Source organism: Topomyia yanbarensis, chromosome 1 (genome assembly GCF_030247195.1).
Source record: "Topomyia yanbarensis strain Yona2022 chromosome 1, ASM3024719v1, whole genome shotgun sequence".
Classification (NCBI taxonomy): domain Eukaryota; kingdom Metazoa; phylum Arthropoda; class Insecta; order Diptera; family Culicidae; genus Topomyia; species Topomyia yanbarensis.
Window position 1 is genome coordinate 150,571,351 of NC_080670.1, and position 21,048 is coordinate 150,592,398.

The window sequence follows — 21,048 nt, forward strand, 5'->3', positions numbered from 1 at the left end:
ACAGCGTGCAAGATATACAAGGTGGCGAAGGACCATCACGCCAAAATCAACAAGATCTTCAACAGCTACCTCAGCAAGGTGGAAATGCGTCACAAGCTGCCTTCCAAATTCGAGAAAATTTTAAGAATTATTTCAATTCCGATATTGGATCTGTTCCGTGGCAAATCGCGTCTATAAATAATTGATAAGACTTATTATTATAAGTATTTTTATAATGAAATGATTGAATAAAACACATACACTTTAAATCCGCCTTTATTTATCTTATTTGCTAAATGACCGAAACAAACTGTTTGCTTTTCATGACCATCGAATTTTACAAACAAAGCATTCCGAAATCGGTTCAAAATTGTTAACGGTTTTTGATGGATTCCAGTTTAAATGTAACTATCGATCATTAGTTTTCAATTTACAGGTCGAAGTGTAATCACGACACTCCGGTTATGTCACAGCTATTACCACGTCATCTTTTTATATCGGTCTTTGATAAGGAATTTCGTTCAATGTTCACCGAAATACCGGTTGCGCCAGATTGCGAACTGAAACCAGCAAAAAATCCGACATAGTTCACTGGAGTACATATATTCGGTACAGTTAATCAATTGGTGGGAAAGGGTAACCTTGGGAAAAAATAGGAATATACTATTGTGCCAAACATTTATTCAGACACCTCTTTCATCCAATAAAATTGGAAAAAATGATCTCAAATTTTCGGCGTCACTGTTGATGTTCATCCCACCGATGTCCCTGTTAGTGTTAATGTTATTCCTGTTGATGTTGTTGATAATGTTGCTGACGATGTTGCTGATGCTGTTGATGTTGTTGGTATTTCTACTGGTGTTGATGTTGCTGTAGTTGATATGGCTTATGTTGCTGTCGTCTAAGTCGTCGATGTCGCTGTTGGCGTTACTGTTGCTGTCGTCGATGCCGTCGGTGTTGCTGTTGATATGGCTTATTCTGTTGATGTTGTTGTTGGTACTGCGGTTATTGTTTATGTTGCTGTCGTCTATATCATCGTCGTTGTTGGCATTAATAAAGTTGCTATTGTCGATGTTGTTGTTGTTTATGTCGTTGATGGTGTTGTCGTCCATGTCGTCAATGTCGTCGTTGGGGTCACTGTTGTTGCTGATGAAGTTGTTGATGTTGGCATCGATAGTTCTGTTGATGCTGCTGTCGTTGGTCATGTTGGTGTTGTTGTTGCTGTTGATGATGTTGCTGTTGTCGATGTCGTTGTTACTGTTGATGTTGCTGTTCATAATCGTTTTGTTGTTGATACTGCCGTCGCTGTCGATATTGGTGTTGTCGTGATTGTAGAAGAATGCTCCGATACCGTCATCGCAATCCAATGACCCATCTCCGTTTCTTTCGGAGTTCTGGTCCATTAAGTTCATTAATTCGTATATATTTACAATGGCGAAAATTTTCGCCTTTGCTTTTATTTGCAATAATGGAGATAAGGTTTTCAGGGTGGCGCCACATCCCGCCAGAAATGTGTCGATGTGGTTGGTTTCATTTCTTTTTAGAATATACTCCATTAACATTTCTGATGGCTTCGCAGATTTTGGTACATCGTGTGGTACTCGTTTTCTTTTTTATTAGGTGGATTCTTCGCCTCAACGCGAACCGCATCGCGTTCCAACTCCGGTTCTTGTTCACCAACGGATTCGGGCGCAGAACAACCAGCGCCATCAGTGCTTATGTTACTGATGGTCGCCCGCTCAACCATGGTTGGTTTCAAAAAGCCAAGTTGGTGGTGGTATTTATAGGGCTTCAACGGTTTCGCCCCTTGGCCGCTTTTGGTTGCCTCTTTTTTCAAGGATTTGCGATAAATATCGCGTATATTAACCCACCGGGTCTTGCATGCGGCTCCTTAAAGTAGGGTTAGAGAAACTTATATTTAGGTACTTTAATCTAAATAAATTTAAAATAGTAAAATTTTAAAATGGTAAAATTTTGTTTTGTGATTTTGAAGGCAGGGCAATAAAGGATCCTTTTTTGTAATATCAAGTTTTATTTATACATTCATTGTGCACGAAATAAAAATATTTTCCAACGTCCAACAATTTCCACGTCGGGGAGCGCCGCGACGAACACGATAACTCTTGATTGTCTGATACTTGAAATTGAATATGATTTGTAAAGCTTAGACTTGTAGTTACTCGCTGAACCAAAAAAATGGAAAAAAGTTAGAGTTTCGGAAAATGGTTTCATAAAAACCGAAAAATCCCATATTCCACTGTAAAATTCGCTCTTTTTTCTTCAAAATAATAGGGAAAGAAATTTTTTATTTGGTTTTCTGTGGTTCATCGACAGACTGCACATATTGTGCATTCTAATAAAAAAAATCAAGTCAAGGAAAAAAACGCTGTACAAAATGACCCATTGGGTTTTTGCCTTTCTATATATAAAGAAAGGCTATGCAATCACCCCAAAAATCGATTTTCCAACCGAGGCCCGGAGGTCCGAGTGTCATATCCCATTCGATTCATTTCGTCGAGATCGCAAAATGTCTGTGTGTATGTATGCGTGTATGTTTGTGTGTGTCAAATAATGTCACTAAATTTTCTCAGAGATAGCTGAACCGATTTGCACAAATTCAATTTCAAATGAACAGTATAACGCTCCCATAAGACGCTATTTAATTTTTAGTTGATCGAACTTACGGTTCCGGAGTTACGGGTTGAAGAGTATGGTCACACAGCCAATTCCCATATAAACTGGTAACCCTATGATGTCCGAATGATATAATACATATTCAAATACGTTCAACATTACTTGGCTTTGCGGGTCTAGATCACTAATGACCAATTAAAGTAGTTGTGACCACATTGGTCACCTATGACGGATCTTGATGCCCCCGGTAAACTCAATTGACTGCAATTGAATTTCATTTAGTTCTGACTTTTGGTTCCGGAGTTACAGGTTGGTTATTGCGGTCACATTTCTTATATGAACCGGTACAATCGTAATACCTCATACGTTCAAAATCTATTGAAATGAACATCAAATTACTTCGATTCGCAGGCCTAGATCACTGACGGCGAATCAAAAATCATTGTAATGTATTACCAACTATCGATAATTTTGGAAGTCCCGGGTCCCGGGCAAATTCCAGAACTAAAGCCACTTCAGTGATGACTGAACCAAATTTCACTAACCTAGTCTCAAATGGAAGGTATAATATGAAGTTCGGTGTTGAACCCTCCATTTACTCCTCCACCTCCTACCTCTCAACCCCCCCCCCCCTCCTTCTCTCACCACCACCCCTCTTAGACCAACCTCCCTTCTGCATTTCCTTCATCCACCCTGTATACTAAAATAAGTTAGATGATTCCCGACGCATCCTCCCCCTCCCTCTAATTATATCACTTCCCTTCTCCACGATGAAGTTAACGTGAAGACAACATCAGCGTGAGCTCAGCTGATTAAGCTATATAAATATTATATTTTTGTTTGTTTCAAGTATGTCGGTGTCGACATGTTGCTTATCAGGTTCGTGACAGTCGTGCACTTATATATGCTTATCAAATGTGATAAGATGTGTAATAGACATTTCCACAATGTCATATTGAACGTAACCAGGCATTAAACCACAATTTGGATAAATCAGAAAGGCACGATTGCACCGCTAGGTGGATTACAACAGGTTTTTAATTTAAAATTTCAAATTCAAAATGTAACTTTTTTTACTATCAATAAATGTAGAAAAATACTTTAGTCTCCAGACTTACCATCTGAATTTAATAGGTTTCCTATTTTTCTCCAGATCTCCTCCTTCTTCTTTGTATGCATATAATGTTTATGGGCTAGGTTGTATAACTCTGGATACTTTCGCACGTCTTCTATTAGCAACTCGTCATCCATGGCCAAATCGTAATCGCACCTAGTCGTAATAACCTTCACAGCGAAAAAGTCAAACAGTATATGGGACCAGTTTATCTTCTTCATATCTCTTATAACGTTCGCTTACGCCCTACCTTTCTCTCTCTCTATCTCACTCTCACACACACACCCTCCATACACGTGGAAAATCAAATAGTACACTAGTCGGATGCACGCCATGTACCCAGTGTTGCCGAATATGCTCTTGTTCATAGAGATGAAAAGTTGTCGACGTACTGTTTCCAAAATTCTTAACCGTTGCAGTAATGTTTCGATTATAACACTATGCGTTTATACCAATACTCGTTTATATCGCCTTCGATTATATCACGATTTTTTGCAAAACAGGCAAAGCACACTACGTTTTGATCCAAATAAGCCACATGTTGTGTTAAAAGTTCCAGGATTTTTTTACAAGTTTTACGTCTAGTGTAGCGGATAAAAAATCAATTTCTTTTTTATTCGCTGAATTATTAGTTATCCGCAGGAAAATCTAGCAAAATCATAAGAAAAACAAAGTATGAAAAATATGATTGGTATGCCGAGATATGCATTTACTGTTGAATTGATGAGAATACTTTGCTTTTGGAAGGAGAATATTAACAATTGGAGATGGGACTGTTTCTATGGATGTTGAAAAAACGAGAACTGAACTATAGTCTCTTTGAAAAACCCTGGCTTTAATAGTCAAGATATTTGCCCAAAACGTTACTGTGCCAGATTCCTTCAAGTTTTATTTTGGGTGGTTCCCGAATTTGCTGAAAGAAGATTTCGCTAAAGTTTCTGAAAGTGTTGCATCAAATACAACGGTGCGAGTGCCGGAGGATTAAGAAACGGTACGGGCTACGTAAAGTGAAGCTGTGTAGGGAAAAATTATCCTCTGATGCCACACCATTTGACCCAATGCGTTGAACAAAGATGGCAGACGCTTCATATGGGTACATGTGATAATAGAAACATAGCAAAAATAGGCTCAGTACCCTATTATGATTTATTATTTTTGACTTACTTCAACTTTTATTACTGTCTGATTGTAGAAATACATAGGTTAATGTTTGAATGTAATTTTTTGTTTTGATTTGAATATATCACTCTAAAATACAGACCGACCGTGACATAATCGAAATATTACTGCACTGTGTTGATGCCCGAACCGAGATGTCTATAAAAAAATCTACCTGGTAATTTTAACTAGGTGTGATGCTTCAAAATGTTTGCTATAATTCTCAACAAACATATGATTACGGCGTGAAAATTGCTCTTTTGTATGGAAATTCCAGACAAGCCGTTACTTGCTGAACAGAGATCATAGTAGATAACTTTTCTCTTTTGTTTACTACCACATCTGTGATTGGCGAATAACGGTTTATCCGGAATTTCCACTGAAAATGAATTTAATTTTGACATTTGGCTTTGTACGCCCTAATCATAATAAAAACTCAGAAAACATTAATATTTTTTCGTTCTCTACAGAGGTTTTCTCCTTAAGTAATGACGATACATTATTAAATATACTTTAATACTTAAAATACCTTGCAGACATTTATTAATTGTTACATGCTTTTCAAATATCTCCTGCAGATATTTCCCAAATGTGGGTGGCATCCCTGGGATACTGCCGGTATTTTTTTCATCTCTTAGCTCATCGTGCGCAGCATAGAACCTATTCTACGCTTCCCTCCTTTCATGATTGTGAATGTGATAACGACAAACTTAGAATATTCTTCCTCCTGGGTGGACAATATGCAATCTATTCCTCTGCTAACAAATCAGTCGCCTTGATTCTCTCATACGCCTCTGCCCTTGCATGTGGAGAGACGACATGCTGTCCCACACCAGCAGATGAATAATTTTACCTGCTTTGCTTCCCTCTCTCTGTTCGAGCCGACGGCGAAGCAAAAATGCCGTCGACGACATTTCGAGGAATATCTTTCCCAACGATATTTTCTACCCCGAGGCACGGCGTGCTACCAATACTATTACATCAACAACCCGAGCGATCCCGAAGTTAAAAATCTCGTGCCGTGCCGTGCCGTCCCGTCGTAGTGCGGATAGCCCTTAATACAGAAACATCGGTCCCAAGTAGCTTCCCTGCGCTATTCCTGATGTAAAAATAAATACCCCACAATCTCCAATGACAACTATTATTTTTCGATCTGAGAGCTAGAATCACGTCATCTGCAAAAACTACCGTCGATTCCTAATTTCTCCATTTTATCGATTGTTATATGAAAAATGATGAATAGGTTGGGGTAAATAATATCAATTTGAGCGCGTCGACTTTTATGCTACACTCGGCAGGTTAATCGCTGTTCAGCGTTCAAGTGTGAAGCCATGTTAATCGTGGATTAGGTACTGCTTGCATTGACCCTGACGTGGTCCCATAATCACCAGCCCAAGAAAGCGTTCAATGAAGTTATTCCACGATAGTTATTGATGTTTCGCCATTTCTCTTTCTATGGATTGAAAACATGTTGCCGGATTTCCACTAGGACGAAAAAATGCCACTGGCAGGAAAACGCAAGAAGAAACAGAGCCACCAAAACGTTGATGTGTCTTCTCAGAGGCACCAAAGCGATTTTTTCGGGTCCCGGATTGAAGGACGGCCGAGAAGAAGCTCCAGTAATCATCGACATCGATAGTGGCCAGAATGTGCCAAATTTTTTTGCACATGGACTATCGCTTATTCATATGTTAACGAACGCCTCGTTCTTACTCTTTTCAATTCCCATGTAAAAAAAGAAAGTTCGAAAGAGAAATAACAAGGCACTATTGATTGATTAAAAAAGACATCAGATGGTATAATTGGGATATTTGATTTTCGTACTCTGTTTGAGGGTACGTTTACGTTGCAGTTAAGGTTGCTATCGGTCGTAACTGTGATGGTGACCAGAGTGAATCAAGCGAAGATTCAATTAAGAAAAATAATTTAGGCCTAAAGGAGAAAAACCAAATGCAGCGCTTTCCTCGACTTCCCAGGACACCAGAACAGTCAGTGAAAAACCAGGAAATGTCATGGACTATCATACTACCAACCCATTTTACCTTTTACAGTCATACGCCTAAGTTTGAAAAAGAACCCACTTACTCCAAAGTTTTGCTAGATGATATAAATTTAATTATTTTCTTTTCAAAAAAAGTCTTTTAATTGTTAGTATAGACAATTATTCACCAAATCAAAAAAAAAACTATTGTTGTGACTTTTAAATATTTTCAACATAAAAGAACCTCGAGTTATGCAGTTTCAGAGTTTTAAAAAAATAACCACTTTATTTTAGGTTTGTGCCTTGTTCTAAAAACATCGTTTCAATTCGATATCATAAAGCGACTTTTTCAATGTTGGCCAACTTCAGTCCCAATTGGTTCGCTCTTAGTAGCCACTTTCCAACAGCCTGTAGAACAAAATCGACGAAACTCTTCCCATCTATAAACTTACCATCATATCGTGTCTTGGATGAAATAACATCGAATGCTAAAATATGTGGCATGCAAACAATCCTGTTCAATGTTGTACGCAAGATACAATGCGAGCTTCGTTTCCCATAGATTTTTTTTGTTTTATATGTTTATGGTAGATTTATCCCAAAGTTTTTACGAGTATCAGTTCCCAAAACAAAACTATCTAAAATATGTAACTAAATAACAATGTGATAAAAGATGGCTTAATTTATCAGAAGTTATTAGTTAATTTGCAGAATTCAGTATAAAACTGTACAAAAATAGGAATTGTCAAGTCTAACTTTATGATCTTCAAATTACAAACAGCTAAAAGTTGTTCAGTAATTTGTTTCGACCGTTTGCACAATAAAGTGATATTTTTACGGAGTTGTCGGTAATTGTTCAAAAAATGACAGTAAAGTTTTTATTTTTTAGCGATTTTCAGTAATTTTTCGAATAATTTGCTGAAACCCGCAATATTTTTTTACTGTATTTATCAGCACTTCTGTTTTTTCGGTACATAAACATTATCCAGTAAAATACTGAATGATTGTTTGGCAAAATTGTACCAACATTACCGAACCTCGTCAGAAACTTTCAAAACAGGTACAGCAAATCATCTGTCAAGTCGCCATTTTCAGAGGAAACTGCTGATTGACCAGTATTTTTGGCGTTTGGATAGAGCGGATTGTAGAGAATTCGGTAACCGAATTGTTTTACTTAATTGTGAAATTTTACTGAACCCAGTAATTTAAATTAAGTGTGCATGTATTGACACAGTTTGAATGTTTTTATTATGTCACTGTCGCAAACAATAAGGTACAACGAAACAGACGGAAAGATTATCCAGGACTGGTTGGGAAAATAACGATGCGATAATTTTCGAGATGAGGGATTGAATGACATGCTGAAATTCTCCAGAAAGTGAGAATTGAAACATTGGAGGATGTGGTGGCAATCCGGCTCCACACTGTCAAAAATATGAAAAATAAGTGTAGCGGAATTTCTACGACTGAAAAAATTATGACGGAATGCTATATACGAAACAAATTTCCGTGCAATATAACTTAAAGCAAAATTATGTAATCGTATATTATAATTAAGACTGAATCAAATCAGCGTAAGTTAACTTTCAAATAATTGAGTTTCATTTTTTGCGTATTCCTACTGAATTTTATCAATGTAATGTTCGATTGAATTTTATGTTTCTATCGTATATCACTCGTATTACCAGTTCTGCTTGACATATGCTTTATAAGCGTCGCACAGTGGGGCGGAACGCTACTTTCGCCGCTTAAAACTTCTAGCGCCTTGGGTATGTATCCTGAAAGTTTAGGTATCTTGATTGTAAATCAGCATTATTTTGACAACTTTGGTTTTGACCTAGATAAGCAGAGTTGGCAAAGTTGGTTGTTTTGATATTTTTAACATATTTACCAAAGACACTTGTACTCTACAGTCCATGCAGGTTGCGCTACATGACATTCGAAAAAAAACACTCAAAAATGAATTTAAACATTTTTTAATGTAAAGCTGAAAACAAAAACATTTATTTCTATTTCGTTGAAAATATACAATAATAAGAAAAGTTGTAGAGAGTTATAAATGTTAACTTGACAATATTGAAAAAAATATGTCCCACATAAATTTTGATAATGCACGAAGCGGCAAATGGCGGCAACGGAAATTTTTTTAGTGACTAGTCGAGACCTTGAAGTTTATAATCACGAAGAGAAAAAAGTGGTAAAGCCTTTTTCCTAGGCATTTGAAAAAAGAAAAAAAATGTAAAACTTACGTGAAATAATTCCTAGCTGGCTTGAAAATTTTTGAGCAATCAAAAAAATATGCAAATTATTTTTCGGACTGAGGATAAAACAATTAAATTCTAAAACATAAAAAAACTAGATGAAAAATTAATTCTCTTTAACTGTCGAATTCCGTTCCGTAGTCAAGGAGATCAACAACATCTGACTTCATTCCCCGATTGTCAGTTGAAGATGTGCTGGTACTAATACTGGATAAGAACGGATCAGATGTGATCAACATCCCGCTGAACACATCTTGCATTGTACCTTTTCTAGGCTGTTTGACTCTCGTATTTTGCGAAATTCTTTATTTCGGAAATTTTGCGCTTCTTCACTCACTCATACCTACGGGTAGCAGCGTAATTGCAATTGCTTTTGACTCATGGATGAGAGCTTTATGTGCGCTCGCAGGCATTGGATACCATCAGCACAAGTTTACGAGCTGTATCGATGGCGAATTCATAATAGGCCTTATGATTCACAGCGATTCCACATGAAGGCGTGCGTAAAATTGTGTCCAATAGATCAATTAGCTCTTCTGAAATGCCGGTGATCTCACTTGTAACAGATGAGTTTCCGAAAAAATGGCGAGTTACGTTACCCGTGTTTGTTGTGCCTAATCCATTTTATATAATATTCAACAGCAAACCATGCGCTTTACGAAATCGATTCTGAATTAAACTTGTCCGTTGGTCAACAATTTCTCTATTGTCACGTGTCCTTTAGTACTTTTAAATGTGCAACCTGTAGCTTACCTTAACCTTCCGGCAGTCGCGCTGGTGTACTGAGTGCACGCTGCTCTAAAAATCTAGCGAAATCGTCTTAGAGCACCAACGGCTGCTTAGTCAATGGGCCGTAAGCGCGACTTCCGGAGGGTTAAGCATCCATTCCATGAGCCGAACATGGGCATGTAAAGTTGGCAGTCCCAGCTTCGATGCTACTACATTTTCCGCCCGTTGCAAAATCTCATTAATGTTGTTCATGATTTTAAGTGATGCCAAGCATACTGATCAATTCTGAGAGCCTTACGTAACTGTCAAAGTAATGTTAACGTTTCCTTCAATCATGGTGCACGATGGTTTATGGGTTACCTTTATCGGTCCAATATTTGTATTTATACATGTTTGTTGGAGATCTGATATTTGGGTGCAAATAAATAATTGTTCCTTTTTGATGTTATCTGTGGTTTCCTTGGAATATTCTATTTTACAGGGTCAGCAGTAGTGCGTAGATGATTTCGGATTTTACCATAAAAATATTTTCTTTGGTTTTATCTAAACTATAAAGCTGGATAGGAACAAAAAACTTCAAGAATACATGGGAATCGTCAAATTCATGATTCTCTTGTAATTGATGATACGATGATTGTGATCCACTTCCATCAAATCCCCATTTTTTAAGAGTACACAATTTTTAACAACGCCTTGACTCACCGCTTCAAGCTTCTTCACGTCTATCATCACAATGCGTTGTAAAGTATGGCAGTAGATACAGAACACTATATTAGGATTGTCGCTGGTGTTCCCATTGTTTTCGTCTCGGAACATGTTTGTTTTGCTTTCGGTATATATCTGTCAAGGTATCGAAAGTCTCTCTAGTAAAAGTCTTTGGTCCGCACATTTGGTACACGCAGAAAAATATGGCCTGCTTGTAACCACAAACCGTTTAGTTGACCCTCAAATTAGTAAAATGTAGAGTTTACCTTTTTCATTTCAGTATCGTTTATTCTGCTGTGATTTTTATGCATTCAAAAACGAAAATGTTCAATGCATAAAATTTACAGCAGAATAAACAAAAGGCAAACAGAAAAATTATGTGATATCTGCTATGAAACAAATTTCTATGTGGCATACTATTATAATTTCATTAATTTTCACATGGTGGTATCTATGCGTGACAGATAATTTTTATGTTCTACTACAAGTTGCAAAAAATAATGTATGAACTCAATATATTCCATATAACGAATTTTCTCGGTGTAAATTTTCGACTATTATTGTTATGAAATGAAAGAGTTTGTATATACAGAACAAGGAAATGAAAATTCATCAAAATTCAGTACAGGTTTCGATAATTTGTGCATTCTAATTAGTGCAAATACATCAGCCAAGAATGGCCATTGTGTTGCTGACTAAAAGGAACAAACATGATTCGTCGCTATAAAACGACGATAGAGGATTATTTTTTTGCTTTTTTTTATTTGGCCTATTTGACAGGTATACCCCGGAATCAAAACAATGATGTTCCTACCACTGATGCCAGCGACAATCCAAATCTAGTGTTCTGTATCTACTAGTATGGCCCATAGACTGCCCAGAAAAATAATGAACTTTTGAAAAACCAATCGGCCCACCCCTGCATCGATTCCCAGTCCCACCAGGAGCACTTGTACCAAATTTGAAGCAAATCGGACAAGTCTAGCTACCGGACCAACGTGCCGGAAGTTTGTATGGGATTTTTTGACAATTTACATGGAGAAAACCCACTAACTCGCATTTTCACCGCTAGGTGGCACTATACGCATCGTATTATCACTGTAAGTGAAAATAAGAAAGGTAATGTAATTGTCTACAACTTTGTCGAAGACTGCTAGTCAATCCGGCTTTGTTGAAAGAAGTTATTAAACTTTTAACGAAGTATTGTCTGAGTCAGTTTTGCATAGGGCCTAGCAGTGCATGGTTGCGTATCAGTACTCGATTCCCACGAACTATACATTTTTGTGAAATAATGGTTAGATTTAGCTGAATAGTATGTTCAGAAGAATTGTAGTATATCATACAAGTTATGTTTTGATTACAATATTTTAGTTTCACCCATCACCGCATAGATGGCGCCAGCACTAACTTTTCATAGAAAAGAGATAGAATAACGGAATGTTCGGAAGAATTACTGAAAAATACCTGCTCTACAAGTTTGTAGAAGACACCTAGTTTCTATATCTCTCCCTTGAAAAGTTAGTGTTGGCGCCCTCTATGCGGTGACAGGTGGAACTAAAATGTTGCAACTAAAACATTACTCGTATCATATACTACAATTCTTCTGAACATACTATTCAGCTAAATCTGACCACTATTTCACAAAAATGTATAGTTCGTGGGAATCGAGTACTGATACGCAACCATGCACAGCTAGGCCCCATGCAAAACTGACTCAGACAACACTTCGTTAAAAGTTTAATAACTTCTTGCAACAAAGCCGGATTGACTAGCAGTCTTCGACAAAGTTATAGACAATTAAATTATCTTTCTTATTTTCATTTACAGTATTAATACGATGCATATAGTGCCACCTAGCGACGAAAATGCGAGTTAGTGGGTTTTCTCCATGTAAATTGTCAAAAAATCCCATACAAACTTGCGGCACGTTGGTCCGGTAGCTAGACATGTCCAATTTGCTTCAAATTTGGTACAAGTACTCCTGGTGGGACTAGGAAGCGACTCAGTGGTGGGCCGATAGGGGTCATTTTTTTTCTTGTCACTCTAATGGCCCATCAAAGCCTGTAACATTACCTCAACCATGCTTTCGGTTACCAAAATGCTGTACGTTGCGGAGTAGCTGTACTTTTCACTTTTGAATTCGTTTATTCGGATACAAATCGAATCCTCTCTTCTTGGTTTGGATTCTTAAAATTTGATACTTTTATATAGATAAACCTAGGTGCAGCATTAGAGCAAGTGATTCGGTGGGTGTATACGGTAGTTTAATTGTTTTATTAGACTGTTTACATAAACAAGAAATAAGAGATACTCGTGTAGGAGTTGTTTGGAGTCCTCTTTTACCTTTCCTTCACTATGCAAGTTTATTTCTGTGGCTAAATCCAGTTGTGGTGTTGGTACAACTTCACTCAACTCACTTACCTTCTTTCGCTTTGACCGAATACTACTATTCAGGAAGTGAGTAGCAGGTCGTCCTCCTAAACGTTGCACGATATTTCAGAAGTGATAGATAATTTTATCTAAAAACGGTTAGCCATATTGTAGTTCAGACATAAGCCAGTGCTTCTTCTCCACATACCTTTCACTCCAAGATTCGCTGATCGTTAAGTATTTCAAATATGGCTTTTCGATTTGTGCGGTACATTGCGTTCATTCGATAATTTCACCAATGCTCACGATACATTAAATCAGTGCAACAGATAAATCATAACAAACTGACAGAACTAATTCCCTACACGCCAGTTAGAAAATCCTATAAAATTAGTCTAACTTACACAAATTCGCAAATTCCTTCTAATGTCAATCAATCAGCAATACCGTTTAGAATATATGAACTCTTTCTTATTATTTTCATTTATCTTATAGTTTATTTCACATAACCTCAAACCAGCTCTGAACGATAACAAAGATTAGGGGTTGTTGATCCCATACAGCAGCAGCCGCATATTGAGAAATGATTGCGGAATTCGAAAACTGGCTATATATCGTAGAAATATATTTATTACTCTTTGCAAGTAACCCCTTAAAGTTACATACCTTTTTGTGCGAAAAATGTCAAGAAAGTTTGAATTTGCGTAAAGGCGTAAAGCAATGATTTCATTACATCAAACCTATAGTATTTTGGTAGCACATACATTTTTCAGTAAAATAAACAAGCATAAGTTTATAAAAAAACCTATTGATAAATGGCGGAGTTACGGCTTTTTCCTCGAAACCCTTAGCGGTGATCACGATTGAAGATCGATAGATCAACTATAATCCCAAAATTCAAGAAATTCCATTAGTATTTGAGTATTTCTCGTACATTAGCGATTAGTTGAATAAATATTTTTTTCCTGCATTTGTGAACGTTTCTTCTAAAAAAATGTTAAAACAGCATTTTTTACATTTCTTATAAAAGAAATGTATAGAATTCGCTCAAACTTTCAAGATTTTTTTCGAGGCCCGGAGGGCCGAATCTTATATACCAATCGACTCAGCTCGACGATTTGGGACAATGTCTGTGTGTGTGTGTGTCTGTGTGTGTGTGTATGTAACGGACAAATTCTCATTCGTGTTTCTCAGCAATGGCTGAACTGATCTTATCCAAACCAATTTTAAATGAAAGAACTAAAAAACAGTATGAACGCTATTAATTTGTTTTTGATTCTGATGTTTAGTTTCCAAGATATGAATGTTTGAATGCGTAAAAATGGTGTTTTTTGCAGTTTTTTTGAATTATCTGCCGAAATCGACAATATAGATTAACAATTTATATATTTTTAGACAGCTTTAACGAATACCTTTGAAACAAGCTATAGATTGTTGAAATCGGACTATTATCAAAAGAGATATTTAACATTAAATGCGGACGAAAGATTTTTATCATTTCCCATAGCCAGAAATATGACCAAAAACATGCAATCTATTATTAACGCCAAAACGGCTTACTTTAGGTCAATAGTATCTTCGGAGAATTTAATGGAGGTAATATGCCCTTTCTTTTGGTATTATGCTTTTGCTGATTAATCCCCCTATGAGTGAGATATTTTCACAAATTTTCTTGGAAGCGATTATATCGAAATGATGCCTTCAGCAAATTTGTAGCTCTTACTTTTGCGAATAACTTTACTGAAGACTTTAAATATCTATTTTGAATACTTTAAAAGTTATGGCTTGTTGTTTGTTGATTACTCTTTGTCGCCTATTTATTGTTCAATATAATAATAATCCATTGAAATAAGCTAAACATTATTTCGATAAAACGAATTTTGTATTTCATTTTACTATCTACAACCGCTAGAAATAATCACCGAACACTTCCAAGTTGTACAAAAATGTTCATTTGTGCGAACCTTCTGACTGCAATTTTTCTAACTTATAACCATCGGATCGATCTGAAACATATCGGAAAATGAAAAGCGAAATAAATAACTCCAAGCAACGGCGTAGCCAAGAGAAAGTTTTGGGGTTTAACACCATACAACCCCCCCCATCAAAACCAAAAAAAAATATTGGATTGAAGTTGAAAATTTATTTATTTAATTCAATATTACAATAACAATTATCTGATCCGTAGATTGATAACCTGTAGTTGTAAACGTCATGAGGACTTTTGATAAATTTTCGGAATAGGGACCTCCTGATATGTAACTGATCTATTGGTCTTGATTTCACAGTTGTCTAATAGCATCAATATCAAATTCCTGCCTGAAAACATTCCAATAGAAAATTCCAGAGTTTTTTTTTTTTTTTTTTTTTTTTTTTATTTTGATTATAGAGGTTTTAACCTTAAGGTCATTCGCCTCTTCGGGTTAGAAAAATCTCTTATGAAAAATTTCTAACCCTATGTGCGGGGTCGGGAATCGAACCCAGGTGCGCTGCGTACAAAGCAATCGATTTACCAACTACGCCACACCCACCCCCTAATTCCAGAGTTCTGTAATCAATCATAATCCTCAGATTTATTTCCAAATTGAGCTCGTTTTTGTAGAGATGTAATAAGTGTCTTTATTTAATAGGAAGCGAAGTTAAAATTGATTTAATGTCTATGAAACATAGAACTGCTCACCAAAAAAGTGCATAACTTTCAACATTTGCTAAAAATGTTGTTGTCTTTCTCATTCACTCTAAAATTCGTCAATCTAATCCCGACCCGGAGAGCCGAAAGTCATATGCCAATCGATTGAGTTCGTCGAGATCGGAAAATGTCTGTGTGTATGTGTGTGTATGTGGAAAAAAATGTGACCTCTGTTTCTCAGAGATGACTGGACCGATTTGCACAAAGTTAGTCTCAAATAAAAGGTACAACCATCCCATCGGCTGCTATTGAATTTTTTATTGATTGGACTTCCGGTTCCGGGGTTATGAGTTGAAGAATGCAATCACACAGCAAATTCCCATATAAACTGAAATGAAAAAATTTCAAAATCAAATTGTATTTTTGATGCCAAATGACTTTAAAATGCATGAAACATTGAGATGTTTGACAAAAATTGACTTTTTTGGACTTTGGTACATTTTTGCCTTTCTCATATAGAAAGGTTATGCAATCACTCTAAAAATCGTCAATCATACTGGCCCGGAGGGAGTATGCAGTAAGGGGTTGCTACTTTAAAATTAAAACTAGTTTAAAATTTCTTAACAAGTTGAAAATTTTCGGCAAGACCTGGACCTCCCGGATCATTCTCCATGATCCGCCGCTGGTTTCAAGCGATGTTTCAATATCACATAGTATCTCAAGATCGTGGCTGTCGTTCCGTTGTATGTATGTGCAAATCGTACTGAACATGTAATATTCATTTCCACCATTGTATTGAACATAACCAGCCATGGAATCGTAGTCTGGACAAATGAAACAAGCACAATTGCACCACTAGGTGGATTAAAACAGGTTTTTATTTTGGGAATGCGTCGAGTTGAGACGAAAACGTAATATGATTAATAACGAGGATAACACTTTCCGAATGTAGAGAGAAATTTATGAAAAATGACGATTTCCATTCGACTCTAGCAGGTCCTGATCGATTTTGATGGGAATTTGATTTTTGTTGTATGACCAATTATATGTATAGGTCAAAAACAGTAATTTAAGGTCAAGATAACATCATTTTGAAACCGCCAATTTCGGAGGTTTAGTATCTTCGATGAGTTTTACAAACGTTAAACAGCGCATCATTTGATAAAATTATTTTGACGGTATATCGTCCAAGAAGTATTTATGATGAATTTTCTCAGGTCTCAACAAATTCGCTAAAGACACGAACTCTGTTACTATTTTCTGAAAAATTAATTCTGCATAATTTTAAAACTTTAAAAATTACGGTTTCGGAATTATGCCGTTTGGACAGAATGATTGATTATCACCAAACTCCAACTAAACCGAATTTCTGGCTACGCCGCTGACTTCCAAATATGAACATATGTTTGATGGGCTCTAGCAGACGAACAAGACTGAATTCGAGTAAATCCTTTCTTGAGCATGTTTTCCTTATCATGAAGATGGAAATATGCAAAAATAATAAGTTCATCATAATCAGAAATAGTTATCAGACTACATCAAGGGACGGGAAGATTATTTTAACAGCTTCAGTTTATTATAAAGAAAAAGAATTGCCCGATTTAGTCAATGTCCCCATTTTGTCAGCCTAAAATACACCATGAGATTGATAAAAATGAGTCTTTATTGTATGTATTATTCACTGTGTTTCACATTAATAGATACATTTCATTTTTGGGGATTTTTTATTGCATCGAACTACAACAATTTTTAGGTAGCTTTCAAGGGGTTATTTTCTAGACTTCTTCCAAAATTTGGCGAACCTATTCCAATTCGTATTACAATTAATTGGTATACTTGAGGGTTTATATGTTGCAGATAGAGAAAATACTGAAATTTTCAGCTTTTTTCCTCCACAATATTACGAAAGCTTAATAATACATTTTTCCTAATAAGTTTGTGAAAATTATAAACTATTTGAATTTTTTTAATAGTTTAATTTTTTATTTAACCGTGATTTTTAATAAATAGTGACCATCGCTTCACAACGTAGTCTATTTTTCATGGCTTGCGGTGAGCACGATCTCTCGAATTGCTGAGCTGAAAATTATGGAATAGAAATTAGTTTTTAGTATCCTTAACAGATTTAACTCGCCGCGCAGATAGCTCTGAATTAGACCCGCTGGTGCCCTAAGACGATTTCGCTAGATTTTCAGAGCACTGTGCACCCAGTGCATTAACGCAAATGACGGAAGGATATCGAAAAGTTTCGTGAAAATGAAAATTCCCGTAATGATGATGATTTTCCCAAACGCTTCGTTTTCGAGAGGTTTTTATTTGTTCTTTGGCATTAGGATTAGCGATAATAATTCAATTCAAGGATACTACTGGGAAGTCACCTTTAGAAAAAGTCGATGTCGAAGTAAAATTTGGAACTATGCACGCATGCACTTCAGAGATAGCGTGATATCAGGAGCTGCGATTTCATTTCAACGCTTTTTTGTGAAAAGGGCGATACTTACAAATGTAAACAAAGGCTTTTTTCATACATGCGAATGAGGGCTTTGAAACGCAACAAATTAACCTAAAAATTTGATTCTACGGTATTGCTTTCTTAAACTACAGCAAAAAATACAACCGGCGAAACTGTATTTTTATTTGTTTATTTAAAGTTTCGCCCTCTACGCTCCATGCAAACAAACAGGGCGATACTTTTTTTGCTAGCAGTTTAGAGGCGAAACTGTTATTTTCGTATTTTTTTAGGATTATCAAGTTGATACCAGCTGTAAATAATAACAATGATCGCTATTGAAAAAACACGGACGAAATCGGTGGTGTAGAACGGTAGTTATTGTAAAAAACGTAAGGGCGATACTTCAATACTGATAGGTGGGACCGAAAAAGTAAACAATCGCCAAAGGGGCGATACTATCATTTTGTCAATTTCAATAGCAGAAACAAATTTTAATTATATAATTTCAAATACTTTATGAAGTTTTGGGTTTCGATCACTGAATCATGCAATCTAGGATGTAAAAAACACAATAGATCTTAAATAGGAAATAAAACCAAGTCTGGAAATATTCGCTGTTGATTTTCTTTGAATGGTATCACTGCTAGTATCGCCCTTTTCAAGAAAAAGCGTTAATTTCTTAGTTCTCAGTCGCGTTGGAAATTTGAGTAAAGTATAAACTTCAAATCGATTCAAAAAAAATTGATTTTTTGGCTCAGTACAATATATAACCCCTTTAGGAAAATTCAGTTTTCCCACCACAATATAGATATTTTATTAACAGAGCATTAACAATAATTCTTTGGTATGTCTATTTTAAGGGCCATTTTTTCGCTTTCCCATTGATTTGGTTTAAGATTTCTAGCACTGATGCTGTCCTATGCTGATTTGAGCGATTCTCTGAGTCCTGCCAGTATCCCATGTAGTATGTGTTATCAAAAACATCGTGAAGCATCAAGTTCTAAATGTTCTCAATATAATATCCGAAGAGTTATAAGAAATGTCTCATCACACTGTTAGGTGGATTAAAAGCGTTTTAAGAAGAAACGTTCACAAATGCAGGAAAAAATATTATTTATTCAACTAATCGCTAATGTACTCTAAAAATTGTATTAAAAAATTTCATTTGCAATACAAAAATGTATGCATAAAAGAGAAATCGTTAAGGTATGAGAAAAATTAATTACGATCAATTGAAAAAAAAGTGAAGAAAATCGGTTGAGTGTTTTTTAGCAATCGTGATCACGGAAAAATATTTTTGCAAAAACGACATTTCGAGAAATTCGAGTTTAAAATTTCATGTTACCACTGCTATTGGTAGACGAAGCGTGCTTATACTACGTTCACACTACGAGTTAAAACGTGTTTTAACGCTACCTTGATGACATTTTTCTTGTTGGTAATTATAACGTGTTTTAACTCTGTAGTGTGAACACAGTATTAGAAGCGCTGTAATTTTCGATCTATTTCTCGGATCAATATTTGGGAAAATATTCTTAAGGAGTTGTACTTTCAGATAAAGTAATACAAAAATTTCGATTTTTTTTAAAATAAAAGGTATTTAACCCCTTAACATTGCATATTTTCGGCGATATAGAATTAAACATTTTTTCCAGAAATATTGTCAAAAAAAATGTTGAGATTCGTTTTCAGGAGTATTAAATTTTTAAATGACATGTAACGCCATCTGCAGAGGTTATGGAGTATAAACGTCTTTGGTATATATGTTAAAACAAACAACATCACTGAAAACAGTTTTTGAAAGGACGTCCCTGTCAAAACATAGAGCTGACCTAGATAGGTTTCTACTTATCTAGATCAAAACAACAACAAAAGGAATAGGATACCCACCATCAGTGCATGGAATGCTCCGGTGACTGAAGATGCTTTTAACAGTAAGGATAAAATTATGTTATTAACCGACATTCACATTAACGCTGTATAAAGGGCCAAATGGGGTGGATTCATAAACGGAGTCATTTATGCGCAATCCGATGGGACAGAGAATCTCCTTCCAACGAAAAGATCCAGCCAGTTACATAACTCAATTTTCAATATTTGTTAAGGCACTACCTGATGGTTTGTGTGAGAAGGGCGCGTCAATCTTGTTTCCACTTGTCAGAAAAGAACATTCACAGCAACCGCATGATCCTGAAAAATTATGCGCTCGCTGGTAGTACAGTAGGATTCCGTTTTTGGCAACAATTTTATTTTTTTCAGTTGCCAAAACCGGAACCGTGCCAAAAATGGAACCTTATTTTTAAAGTTTGGATTTTCAATTTACGACTTCAAAAATGTTGCAAGGATTTTTAATCATGTGAAATGAAATGGGATGAAAGAAAAAATATGCAAATTCGATTTTATTCATGATTTTATCAAATTCAGACGTCGTACAGTGGGACAAGCTTTCGACGCTCAAAACCTCTACCGCCCTGGGTATATATCCTGGAGGATCAGTGTCTTTAGCAAAGCATCTTAGATGGAAATGATCATTATTTTGACAACTTTGGTTTCAATCTAGATAAGTAGAAACAGATCTAGATCAGTTCTATCTTTTGATAGAGGTGTTCTATCAAAAAACTTTCTTCGGCAAAGTTGTTTGTTTTGATATTTCTAACACATGTACTGAAGGCATTTATACTTTATAACCTATGTAGATGGCGCTACATGACATTTAAAAAAATCCTCGAGAAAATGAATTTTAACATTTGTTTATGAAAAATATATCTAGAAATAAATGTTTTATTCCTAAATCTTCGAAAATATACAATAATAAAAAAAGTGATAAATGTTATAATGACATTTTAAGGTTGTTTTTATCAAAAATATTAAAAAAATATGTTCCACAAAATTTGTAATAACCCACGAAGCGGCAGATGGCGGCAGCTGGAATTTTGTTTGTGACTAGTAAAAACCTTTAACTTTATAACCACGAAGTGAAAAAAGAGGGGCAAGGTGGGCCTTTTGCAGACAAATGAAATGAGGAAAAAATATAAT

The 21,048-nt window shown here is 35.9% G+C and overlaps 2 protein-coding genes across 2 annotated transcripts; both read right to left on the reverse strand.

Annotated features, from left to right (window-relative positions):
• Positions 1–662: 662 nt before the first annotated feature.
• Positions 663–1,382, reverse strand: LOC131676007 (glycosyltransferase-like protein gnt13). Its single transcript, XM_058955133.1, has one exon. It carries the CDS (start codon positions 1,380–1,382, stop codon positions 663–665), a length of 720 nt encoding a protein of 239 aa, XP_058811116.1.
• A 152-nt stretch (positions 1,383–1,534) lies between these two features.
• On the reverse strand, positions 1,535–3,948 carry LOC131676008 (uncharacterized). The gene is made up of 2 exons (XM_058955134.1): positions 3,732–3,948; positions 1,535–1,869 (listed from the first exon to the last, which is right to left on the reverse strand). Exons 1-2 carry the CDS (start codon positions 3,946–3,948, stop codon positions 1,535–1,537), a joined length of 552 nt encoding a protein of 183 aa, XP_058811117.1.
• Between the last annotated feature and the right edge of the window lie 17,100 nt (positions 3,949–21,048).

Coding starts and splice junctions, on each gene's coding strand:
- LOC131676007 (XM_058955133.1), bottom strand. CDS start 1,382: ATGGACCAGAACTCCGAAAGAAACGGAGATGGGTCATTGGATTGCGAT.
- LOC131676008 (XM_058955134.1), bottom strand. CDS start 3,948: ATGAAGAAGATAAACTGGTCCCATATACTGTTTGACTTTTTCGCTGTG. Junction 1,870..3,731: donor AAACCTATTAAATTCAGATG/GTAAGTCTGGAG, acceptor CCCTACTTTAAG/GAGCCGCATGCAAGACCCGG.